At 41.9% G+C, this 13,022-nt stretch overlaps 1 protein-coding gene across 2 annotated transcripts in view; it reads right to left on the bottom strand.

The window, feature by feature from the left end:
- Window positions 1-1,703: 1,703 nt before the first annotated feature.
- The window catches only part of LOC143784336 (lanosterol synthase-like), a 40,621-nt gene continuing 29,302 nt past the window's right edge, over window positions 1,704-13,022 (bottom strand). Inside the window, exons 17-21 of one of the 2 annotated variants that reach the window (XM_077272517.1) lie at window positions 12,559-13,013; window positions 6,133-6,269; window positions 5,155-5,396; window positions 4,964-5,022; window positions 1,704-1,961 (exon numbers count right to left, since the gene is read on the bottom strand). In XM_077272517.1, coding sequence (XP_077128632.1) covers window positions 12,877-13,013 — 137 coding nt within the window. In that variant the 3' untranslated portion in view covers window positions 1,704-1,961; window positions 4,964-5,022; window positions 5,155-5,396; window positions 6,133-6,269; window positions 12,559-12,876. Of the gene's footprint in view, window positions 1,962-4,963; window positions 5,023-5,154; window positions 5,397-6,132; window positions 13,014-13,022 lie in introns of those variants that run through there. The other variant, XM_077272516.1, reaches the window with a different exon arrangement.

The raw sequence follows: 13,022 nt of genomic DNA, 5'->3' as shown, positions 1-13,022 counted from the left end.
CTGTGCTCTGCCTGGGGCCCCATATGCTGCCTGGGGCCCCTGTGCTCTGCCTGGGGCCCCATATGCTGCCTGGGGCCCCTGTGCTCTGCCTGGGGCCCCTGTGCTCTGCCTGGGGCCACTGTGCTCTGCCTGGGACCCCATAAGCTGCCTGGGGCCCCTGTGCTCTGCCTGGGGCCCCATAAGCTGCCTGGGGCCACTGTGCTCTGCCTGGGACCCCATAAGCTGCCTGGGGCCCCTGTGCTCTGCCTGGGGCCCCATATGCTGCCTGGGGCCCCTGTGCTCTGCCTGGGGCCCCATGTTCTGCCTGGGGCCCCTGTGCTCTGCCTGGGGCCACTGTGTTCTGCCTGGGGCCCCATATGCTGCCTGGGGCCCCTGTGCTCTGCCTGGGGCCCCATATGCTGCCTGGGGCCCCTGTGCTCTGCCTGGGGCCACTGTGCTCTGCCTGGGGCCCCATAGGCCGCCTGGGGCCCCTGTGCTCTGCCTGGGACCACTGTGCTCTGCCTGGGGCCCCATATGCTGCCTGGGGCCCCTGTGCTCTGCCTGGGGCCACTGTGCTCTGCCTGGGGCCCCATATGCTGCCTGGGGCCCCTGTGCTCTGCCTGGGTGTAGGACACTGGTGACGTCACTTATGTCCGGACATTAGCTCCGGACATTATCTCCGGACATTAGCTCCGGACATTATCTCCGGACATTAGCTCCGGACAAAGCCACGGAAGTTGGCACAAATTGCAGGAAGTAGTATTCTAGGCAATTATATATTAGATAAGGATTTTACAATACTAGTTCTGTTTTATGCTGAATACATGAAGTGTCTATTGGGCCAGTCTCACACGTCCAGATAATTCCGGTACCGGAAAAATCGGTACCGGAGTTATCCGTGTCCGTGTGCTCATGTGGCACATCAGTGTGGCACACAGGTGGCAGCCATGTGCCGCCCGTGTGCCGACTAAGGACCACACGGACCGTGCAGGAGACAGCGCTAGAGTTAAGCGCTGTCCCCCCTGCGTGTGGTGCTAAAGCCGGCATTCATTCCTTCTCCCCAGCATCGTTCGCTGGAGAGAAGGAATTAAAAATCTAGGTTTTTTTTATTTTTTTTGTGTTTAAAATAAAGTTTTGTCAGCGCCACCCCTAGGACTGGAAGTAGTACTCTGCCGGGAGGAATAAAGGTAATTTCCTCCTGGCTGGGGGCTCTCAGTGTCGGCGCTACACGGTTTCAAAACACCATTAACCTGCAGTTTATCCCCATATGTGCTGGTAAGTAGCATTATTTTACATGACCGGTTCCCACTTAACAAGGGGTTGGTCAAGTAGTAGTAGTGTTTTCCCCTTTAATTAAGACTTTGAGGTTGATATTGTCATAGTAAGTGTTTTGAACCTATGTACAAACTCTTATTAAAAGGGTTATCCGGGATTAGAGAAACAAGGCAGTTGTCTTTCAGAAACGGCGCCACCCCTGACTTTGGTTTCTGTCGGGTATTGCAGCTTTGCCCCGTTGAGTTGAATGGAGCTGATTTGCAATAACTGCACAACCATGATCAATGATTCATCGCCCCTGGGTGTCTTCTTCATGGTTTGATAGCTAACGGTAGGCAAGTGGACATTTTTTCAAACCATGCACAAAACTTCCCATCCTTTCTCAATTCAGAATTTTCCAAACTTGTTTGTATTTTTTCTTTTTAATAATTAAAAACATTGAAACCGGCTTTGTACATTTTAATAAAATACGTAATACGACCAATTGCTTTATTTGTATCTCCGTACAGTCGTTTGGCTTCTCTTATTATATTTGCGCACATTGTCAGAGGTATCTCTTGAGAATGACGACAGCAGCTCTCTCCGGTGATTCTCCTAGTAGATGTTACTGCATTAAATGAGAATAACGCTGTGTGGTCGACAGGATTCCTACATAAATTGCTCCGTGCTAAATCAAAAAGTTATTTCCTGGCTGAGCAAGTGATTTTCTAAAAGAAAATATTATTGAAAGAAAAAAAAAAAAGTTAATATTTCTGTACATATAATACATCATAATTAGTATTCAATTAGTATTCAATTAATATTACTAAATGCAGGGATTGCCTAACGAACAGATAATCCCTGCATGTGTTGCTGTTGTCAAAAGCCCCGAGACATGCAGCCGCGGGACTCCAACATAGTATTTGAGCAGGCAGAAGACACTCAGCACCCGAGCATGCTCAGATAACACCTTATCGCAGTACGCTCGCTGATGTGTTCCTCCAGTTCTGATTGAATCCAGAGCCCGGCAAAGGGTGGATCGTCTGATACGGCACAAGAAGGAGGAACTGCATGTCAACGTTAAATAATGCGAGATGCGCCCAGAGAAGAAGTGCAGGTAATAAAAGTATATTGAAGGGCTAGGTGATAACAACGTATTTTTGCTTTGTTTTTGGAGCAGACACTGAGCAAAAATTCTATATTTTTGGATGAGGATTTGGAGAGTTTCCGCTCAGTGGCTATGTGCACACAATGTCTAAACTCAGGTGAACCAACCAAGTTTCAAGTAAAAGACACTTTAAGAAACGAGTTATCTCCCCCCCCCCCCAACTCATCTTTTGGGTATGTGCACACATTGCGGATTTCCTGCGGATCCGCAGCGTTTTTTGCAGTGCAGAAACGCTGCAGATCCGCAAGTGATTTACAGTACAATGTAAATCAATGGTAGAAAAAAAAATGCTGTGCTAATGGTGCGGAAAATTCTGTGCGGAAACGCTGTAGATTAAAAGAAGGAGCATGTCACTTCTTTTTTTGCGGATCTGCAGCGTTTTTGTACCCATTCCATTATTGAAATCCGCAGAGGTAAAAAACACAGTAAATCCGCACAAAAAACGCGTCATATCCGCACCTGCGTCTTCTGCCAAGAGATGCAGAATCCGCACCAAAAAATCCTCAGCCTAATCCGCAACGTGTGCACATGGCCTTTGAGTTTTTTCGGTCATTTCCTGAACATTTTTTGGATGTTTTTTTTCCCACCTGTTTTTTTCTGCAGGGCTTTATAAAAGGTTTTCATGAAGTCTTTTTAATGTTTTCCAGTTGTTTTTTTCCCCTCCATTGAATAATGAAGACGCTGTTAGCGTTTTTTTCCTAAGCAAAAACTATTGAAAAACACTCAGACATTCAGGCGTCATTTGAGTTTTCCCGCTGACTTGAATTGTAAAGTACAGAGCGTTTTGCAAGCGGAAAAGGCTAGAAAAATTAACTTCTTTTAACTTCTTGATGGTTTTCGTTTGTTCAAGCAGTTAAAAGACATTCATAAGCCTGAAGATATGCACAGCAAGTTATTTTTCCATATTAATGCATATGTTCATTCTTTTGAACATTTGCATTTTCTTCTTTATGTTTTCTGCTGCAGAATCTGCCTGAAAAAAGACGTGTGCACGTAATTAATAAGCGGAAATTCTCCACAAAACTCTTCAAAAACTTGGAGGTTCTGCTTAATTTCTGCTCTGAAAACCCCTCAAAGAGGCCACACAGAATCTTTTTGCAGAGTTTTTAGATTTGTAGGAGGATTTGTACAGTTTTTACTTTGGGAACATAGCCCATAGGAGATTCTTTTAACGAGTTGGCGTTGGTACATATCAAAGCTGGTCAAAAAGTAGTGGAAGAAGAAAAAAATGGCTAGCAAACTATCCCACCAGACATTCAGTTGTGTCAGTATTGTTAAGCAAATCTCTCTTTTGTCCTAAAAGTACCTTCACACTAAACGATATCGCTAGCGATCCGTGACGTTGCAGCGTCCTGGCTAGCGATATCGTTGAGTGTGACAGGCAGCAGCGATCAGGATCCTGCTGTGATATCGCTGGTCGTTGAAGAAAGTTCAGAACTTTATTTGGTCGTCAGACCGGCGTGTATCGTCGTGTTTGACAGCAAAAGCAATGATACCAGCAATGTTTTACACTGGTAACCAGGGTAAACATCGGGATGCTAAGCGCAGGGCCGCGCTTAGTAACCCGATGTTTACCCTGTTTACCAGTGTAAAATGTAAAAAAACAAACACTACATACTCACCTTCGCATCCCCCGCCGTCCGCTTCCTGCACTGACTGAGCGCCGGCTGTAAAGTGAAAGCACAGCACAGCGGTGACGTCACCGCTCTGCTGTTAGGGCCGGCGCTCAGTCAGTGCAGGAAGCGGACGCCGGGGGACGCGAAGGTGAGTATGTAGTGTTTGTTTTTTTACATTTTACACTGGTAACCAGGGTAAACATTGGGTTACTAAGCGCGGCCCTGCGCTTAGCAACCCGATGTTTACCCTGGTTACCCGGGGACCTCGGCATCGTTGGTCGCTGGAGAGCGGTCTGTGTGACAGCTCTCCAGCGATCAAACAGCGACGCTGCAGCGATCGGCATCGTTGTCTGTATCGCTGCAGCGTCGCTTAATGTGTAGGTACCTTAATGCTACAGTGTATATATTTCCCAGGACTACAGACTGTTTGTATACAGATTAGGCAATTTTTCTACTTCTAAGCAAAAATGCTTTACTCTAGATGTAAAAAAAAATGTTATTCACTAACTGCAACCAAATATCTTACAAATGGATAGTAAATGCATAAAAGCATCGTATATTACAGCATGGTATAATAGTGATGAGTGAGCATGCTGAGATAAGGTGTTATCTGAGCATGCTCGGGTCCTATCTGAGAGTCGTTGGCGTGCTCGAAAAATATGGCAGACAACACATGCAGAGTGTCTGTTTTTACACAATCCCTGCATTTGTTGTGACTGTCGAACAGCCGCGAGACATGCAGCTGTGAGGATTCGAACATATTTTTCGAGCACGCCGAAGTCACAGTTAGGACCCAAGCATGCTCAGATAACACCTTATCCCAGCACGTTCGCTCATCACTATTGTATACTTTCCGGTAATATAACACTGGAAGAGCATTTTATTTTATGTGTAAAGTATAAATCTCTATAATAAAGCATGAATCGGATTGATCTTTGCCACCTACCCTGGTCAGCTCATGGTCTTATAGTGCGCTCGGGACTCTGGCTGATATTCCATCCATTACTGCGCTTAAAATAGGAAACAATATCAGAGGACAAAACGGAAGCACAAACGCACCGGGTTCCTGAGACATGACGCTGATTCATACAGTGACATGTACTGGGGTTTCCATCAAGAAATGTGCAGTTGACTTACATGTGCATTGCTGGAAGTGTAGTAGTTGGACCGGTGACATGGTGCACGGCCTGAGGAAACCCTCCCGCTTGCCCCATGCTGTTTGATGGCATCATTTGAGGCCACATAGGATATCCAATTCCCGGCTGCATTGTGGGCGCAGCAGGGGGAAGGCCTGGTGGTGTATAGTGGTGGTGATGGTGTACTGATGATGGACGCATCTTCTCAGCTTTCAGCATGACCGGGTTCCCAATATGAAGATCCTAAAATGATGAAGAACTGTTAAAAAGTGCAATAAATGGTAAAAGAGTTACACAATATTACATACCAGATATTTATGAATATATGTAATTAAAGGGAATCTGTCAGCAAATTTTTGCTATTTAATCTGAGAGCAGCTTGATGTTTGAGCAGAGACCCTGCTTCTAGTGATTTCACTTAGTGGACTGTGTTGCTGTTTCAATAAAAATCGGTGTTTTATCATCAGGAGATTATCACTGCAGGACTAGGTGTCTCCTGCCTCCTAGTCAACTGTTTTGCGTAACCCCACCCCCACCAGTGAGTGGCAGCTTTCTGTCAATATATAGTGTACACAAATCTGCCAATCAGTGGTGTGGGCACGGTTATAAAGAGCTCAGCATTCAGAGAACTGCCAGACCTGCAGCAGAGAAAACTGGGATTGTATCAATATTAAAGCAAGCAGCTCAATAAGTGACACATCACTGAAATCAGGGTCTCTGCGATTACTTCATGCTACTCTCAGATTACATAGAAAAATCTGCTGACAGATTCCATTTAAAGGGAACCTGTCATGGAAAATAATGTTAGTAACCTGCAGATATCAGATTAATCTGCAGGCTAAAAAAAAAAAAAAACACAAAAGAACAAAAACTTTACCTGCAAGTAACAAATACTTTGTCAGTTGAAAAAACATCCTGTAAAATAACAAAAACTGCTACATTTTAAGAATATAGAAATATAGAAAAGCCAAAAGCGTACTTGTGTCTGAGGTGGCGCTGGTGGCGCATTACCAGCAGCTTGTGACAAGGCCATGGGGGTCAGTGCTTTTAGCATCATGTTCTGCATAATGATCTGGTGCATCTGGGCATTCTGCATAAGCATCATTTCTACCATATCTGTAAGAAGAAAAGGCGATTCTAGACAAATACAGCTAGCCAGGAGTATGATTGGGTAGTTTGGAAATAGGCTTAAAGCAGATCAGTCATTAGATTTCACAACTCAAACTATATATATTATTAAATAGATTTCTGAGACCTGACAAAACTGGTGTACTCACTATGAAAATCCAGGTTCAAAATGTCTGTACAATCCTAGTATTAATATTACTTGGACTCAAGACATGGGTCCCAAATAAAGAGTGAGAAATAAAGAGTGCAAGTGGATTCAATCTCTACCTGCCCAGCCTGATTGACAGCTGCAGCATGTACTGAGCACTATGACATTTTAGTAACAGCAGGGAGGAGGCACACTGAGGAGTTTGCTTAATCAGGCTAAGGCCGGCGTCACACTCAGCGTATGTAAATATGGTCCGTTTTTTACGGCTGTAATACGCAGAAATGTTCCCAAAATAGTGATCCGTATGTCATCTGTAGGCAGGGTGTTGCAGCGTATTTTGCGCATGGCATCCTCCGTATGTAATCCGTATGGCATCCGTACTGCGATATTTTCTCGCAGGCTTGCAAAACCGACATCTAATGGATTTATGTGCTCAAATGTTCGTAAAAACATATATACAGTATATATATATATATATATATATATATATATATATATATATACTAGATGGCAGCCCGATTCTAAAGAATCGTGTGTCTAGAATCCATATATACTTTATTTATTCAAATGTAAGAATAGTACAATTAATAAATAATAGTAAGAAAGAACAAAAAATGGCTGCACTCACCAGCTCTTGACAATTCTTGTTATTTAAGGTACAGAGGTACAGTTACACAGGATCCATGAACATGCTTATGAGAGGGATGAAAGACATCAGACGACAACTTTGCGTGTTGTGGCAAATGCCACAACAACGGTTCTTTGCTTAAGAACAATAATGTAAATAATAAATAATATGTATCAATAACTATGTATATTGGTATGTTCTATGACATTTTAAAATATTTCATTATTATGTGGAAGGGCTCTTAGTACCCATACTGGCGCATACTTGTGTGCCCATGAGGTATTTTCACAGTAATTTTACATCTGATGGGTTGGTATGAAACGTTTTTAATCATCTCTTGGGCTTAGCTAAGCCTTCATTTTAAATAATTCTAATAAGTACAACAGAAATAAAAGCCTTTTTGTGTACCCAAATTTTTTGTGTTTATTTTTACAGAAGTGTAAAATTTAAGAAATCAACGTTCATAGTACACCGATGGGCTAATATAAACATGCCCATCAACCACGTCACGGTAGCCTTTGAACTGATGGGTCCTAACTAACTGATTCCTATTTCTTAATACTCAGACCTCTTTCACATCTGCATGTTTCTGATATTTGCAGAAGTAATGTTAAAAACAATACAACTTCCACACTTGGCACCAAAGAACTGACCTACAACACACTTTCAGCAAGTGCCATGCAATGTAGATGAAGCTTGGAGTTAACTTGCAGTAAATGCGGCAAACGCGGCTTCGACAATTGCATTAAATGCAGCCACAACAAAAACACTGGTAAGTGGAGATTTTGTGGCGAAAACTGCAGAAACCACATGTGCCGCACCTGCCGCAAGTGAAGTACAAATTCCGTATACATTGCATGCAACTTACAGCAAGAGTGGCGTGGGTCAGCCCTTAGGCAGGAAGTGCAGAAATAGCCTTTTTTCCACCATAAATTCTCCAAATAGCAGAAAAATGTTGATGTGAAAGCAAAATCTCTATTCTTTCCCTATCTATCTAAATATGTACCTATCTATATATCGATTTCTATGTACAGAACACACCTGGAGATAGAGATGTGTGTGAACAGCCATCCCACCCGTCTCTTACCTGTTCACAAAAACCTCACCCTTTTTAAAAACAAAATGAAATCTCTCAGCAGCTATACTGCTGGAGCTTCAAATACAGGTTCCTATCACCAAATACAGGCATTTGGATGATACACATCTTACATCTTGTACTTAATGTGTGTTCTACTTACCTATAAAAATATGTATTGATATATCATATTTCTAAATTTATGTAGATATGATATAGAGTTATTAACCCTATATGCTAATGAGTACGTATGTTATATACGTATTTCCTACATAAGTACTTAAAATCTATATGTCTATGGCTACACTAATTTTTTTTTGTTTTTGTTTTTTTTCCTTATCTCTATACATAGAATTTACCTATTGCTGTCTATGTTATTAGAAAAACTGAATAATGAAAAAAAAGAAAAGTAACTTTAAACTAAAATATTTTTGTAGATAATATTACGTGTGAAGACTTTAGTACTATCAGCCAATAATTGTCCTTGAAGTGGTGTATTAACCACTTTAACCCTCACATTGCAACATTGCTTCACCCTGGAAAAAGCAACATACAATTGACCATGGGCAAAAGCAGGTTCTGGTAGATAAATGCCAACTCGATGGAGGGTCTGGCCTTGAGATTTATTTATGGTCATTGCAAATGCGGGCTTGATGGGAAATTGTCTCCGTCTTAATTTAAAAGGTAATCCAGTCTCTGATGGACACAAATCAATTTGTGGAATGAATACCACATTTCCTGCTGCTGACCCACTAATTACTTTAGCCAGTATGATATTGGCATGTAAGGCAGTGACAATGAGCCGCGTACCATTGCAGAGACCTTTGTTCGTGTTCAGATTACGTAATAACATGACAATGGTGCCAATTTTAAGTTTCAGCCGATGTGAAGGCATTCCAGTTGGTGTTAGTGAATTCAAAAACTCAAGTGGGTATTGATCGAGGTCATCAGCTTCATCAGGATCGATGGAATCATCACTGATATATTCAGTATAGTCACCTATCAATAAATCCATGACTTGGGAATTGACTTTCTCAACGTCCTCATTTTTTGGACATAAAATTGCATGAGATGCAGCTGTATTTATGCTTTCGGTGTCATTCACATCAATACAAAGATTATCTCCAAAAATTTCAATTATTAAAGAGCCAGTGCATACCATGTCTGGAGGAATTTCAATTACATCATCTCCAAGGTTATGTTCATTAGATAGTTCACCATTTCCCAGTTGAAGCAACCAACTGCTGTAGTGAGGATCAATGGAGCGCATGTTGTTAATAAGTGGCAGGCGAGTAAAATGTTGCCAGTGTTGTGAATATTTTATACAGCTCTCTACAACATCAGTTCTTGTCCCATGAGGGATGACAGGAAGACATTGTCTAAAGTCGCCTCCAAAAACAATCACTTTACCTCCAAACGGTGTTTTTTCTTTGTGAGCTACATTTGTTGTCATGACATCACGTAAATCTCTATCAATGACATGCAATGCATATTTGGATAGCATTGTGCACTCATCAATAATAAAAAGTTTAGTGCTGTGCAAATCTTTTGCTGCATCGGTATCATTCTTAATCCTGGAAACAGATGTTTCATTCACAGGAATTGGAATCCCATAAAGAGAATGAATGGTTCGTCCACCTTGTAGCAAGTTGGCGGCAATTCCAGTAGTGGCAGCAGGTGACACAATGTCTCCTTGTCCTCTTAGCTGATGTAGGAGTAGATGATATAGGTACGTTTTTCCGCTGCCACCAGGACCATCAAGGAAAAAACACTTTGCTGTAGAATTAGTGTCTTCTAAAGCTTGAGTGATAGCATCAAAAGCAAAAAGTTGGTCCTCATTTAGAGTAGCTTTCATTTCAGCAGCTGCTGATAACTCATAATCTTTATCATACTGTGGGAGGAGGTGTTGTTTCTTGACTGGACGTGGCAAATTAAAATCAGTATAAGTTTTGCCATGAGCTTTAAGAACATGTTGGACATCTGTCATAGCATAGCCTTCACAATTGACACACTCCAGAGTGTCGGAGTGGTATGCATGGCAGTAGTCTTCTACAAAGTGTTCCTTAAATTCATCCCATAAGTCCCGAGGTTTAGCTGGAGGACCAAAAATACAAATGTAGGCAAACATGTCATGTAGCTGTGCTGGCATGTTGAGAATACTGGCATCAAGTAATGTATTTCTCCACAGACTATCATCAAATAGTAAGCCAAGAGCTAATGCCGCATCTTTGAAGGTTTCATGTGTGACTCCGTGTACAGTTTTTATGCTGTCAAAACTGGTTGCACCTTTGACATGTAACAATAACAATCTTAAATAGTAGCGTTCTTGGTCTTTCACACTGACAGTATACATTCGTCCAATCACAGAACCACCTGCTCGCTTTCTAACTTCCCAAGAACCTTCTTTCCAAACATAGTTTTCGGGAATTTCACGATATAAATAAATATGAGCATGATGGTCGTTCTGATTAAGCTTGAAGTAGGCCATAAGTGTAGAATTTTGATGGAGCTTTTGTTTGATGTTTCCAATAGAGTCATCCTCATGAAAATAGAGTGGCTGAGAATGCGGTAGATGTACAGCAAGGCGAATGATGCTATGAGATTGTTTATGCATTGGATATGACAATATTCGCCAAGCTGCCTCTGGTGCACTGACATATCTTGAATCCATGAATTGGTGTGTTTCATCATGTTGGATGTTAGTCTGGCAGATTTCAAGATTGGCTTTATCATGTCCTTTGTAGACGTATTTAAATAAATATTTCACAGCCTGAATGGAACCACAAACTTCGACATTTATATGGCACTTGTATTTTAATAGCAGGAACGGATTATATGGAACCACCCACGAATTGTCAATCATGTTAGAATGGTGTTGAAAAGATGGGCCAAAGTGTCTGCGATAAGTAGGATAGGCGTCCTTAGCTATGATGGTTCTTGGTTGCAAATCTTTAGGGAAACCTTTTGTACACTTCCCCAGATCCATACAGGGAGAATTTGGGTTGTGTTCTCCACACGGACCATGAATCATATGTTGGAGAACAATTTTATGGAGCTGAGGGTAGTGGGTAGGATTGGGAATTTCAGCCCACACTATATTGTCTATGTCCTCCTCAGTCCTTAATTTGGAGTTGCTGTCCAGAATAATCAAAATGTGAGCGTGTGGAAGGCCACGTTTTTGAAATTCAATTACATGAACCATAGCGCAAACTTTCCCAAATAACACAAAAGAAAAAAAGCACCACTCTATATGAATCGCACACCACTGATAAATAATGTAAAAGGGAAAACTTATTGATACAAATGTTAAAAACAATTAAAATGGCATAATGCCGTGAATCCCCCACTGGACGCCACAGAGATACAATCGGTAAGCAGACACATATGACACACAATTAACCTGGTAAAGCAGGTAAAAAATACAATATAATGCTAGGTGTCCGCACTCTCGTTGATACATAAGATGGCGCAAGCAATGTATAAAGATCCCCTCAGAGAGACAAGAGATAAACAATAGCACCTGGTAGGGAAATACATATGCCCCTAGTGCCCAAAAAGGTATAGGGTCCAAAGTGTTCTATGCCCCCGATCCAGCGGCAGATATGCTACGGGGATATAAATAACCAAAATATAGTGATAGTAAAGCATAAATAGACCCTGAAACAAATGGTATAGTTACCACAACAGAAGGCACTACCAGAACATGTGTCCAGCCAGATAAAAAGTGCTACAGGCAGAGTACCCAAAGGTGCCAGGAAATCAATGAGAGGGACCAAGCGCCGCAGGCAGGGCACAGCATGGGGCGCAAACCCAACGCGTGTCGCCGTCACTAAGGACGGCTTCGTCAGGGGAAGGTGCAAAAAAGAACGATCAATTAGAGTTTAAATACCTTATCGTGTGGCCAGGCCGTGAGCGGAAATGACGCGGGCAGGAAGAGAGACGCCCGTACTGGCAGACGTCTGCCAGTACTGCACAATGCGCATGCGTCGGAGACATCCAACGCTGCGCATCGTGTAAAGGAAAAGCCCCAGTTGCTGTTTAACAGGGACATGAGAAAAAGGTGTCTGGCGCTGCACATGAAAACAGGGGAAGTGACCCAATGTACTCATATAGCACAATGCGTAATTTGAAAAATAAAAAAGATAAGGACAAAACAAAGAAAAAGAAAAAGTGACACTGACTAACTAGCTAAATAAGTGCATGGGTAAATAAAAAGACTTAAACAGGTATAATGAAAAAGGATAAAACAAAGACAAACAAACCAAAAATGACACATGAAAGAAAACATATCGGGGAACCAAAAAAAAAAAAAAAAAAGAGAAAATACAAAAGGAGGAGTGTATATAATGATTTGATGGTTATGACCCCTCATGAAAAGAACTAATGAGAGCGAGATAACCAAGGTGAATAAATGTACATGACTTACAACCACCAAGGAGCCCCTTGATGAAGCCTATAGATGGAATACCGAAGCAGTATATGCACCGTTGCAAGAAAAAAGTGTCTAGAAAGTACAGTAGTAAGCAGGCTGCTCAGCCGAGCAACTGAAACAAAAAAAAAAAAAAAAGGCCGTGAACATGAATCCAGCAGTTATAATACAAGACTCTGATGGAAAGACATATAGGACTTGATCAGAAAACAAAAAAGGTAAGTATACGTGCACAAGATTTAGTACAAACAAACAGTTTGCTTTGATCCGTAATCGGCCGGTTCATGACGTATTTCTGATTCTTCAAAGATTCACTTAGTTCACAAGCGTAGACGTGACATATGACAGAAACGAAGAGCATCTCCAATGAGGTACGAGCCATAGATGTATACACCAATCCATAAGTATCAAGAAGGATAGAGGCTCGGTCCAATAACATCTAGTAAAGGAATCTGAAACAA

Source organism: Ranitomeya variabilis, chromosome 7, assembly GCF_051348905.1.
Source record: "Ranitomeya variabilis isolate aRanVar5 chromosome 7, aRanVar5.hap1, whole genome shotgun sequence".
NCBI classification, from domain to species: Eukaryota; Metazoa; Chordata; class Amphibia; order Anura; family Dendrobatidae; genus Ranitomeya; species Ranitomeya variabilis.
Note: the sequence above shows the minus strand (reverse complement) of the source record. Positions and strands in the feature narration are given on the sequence as shown.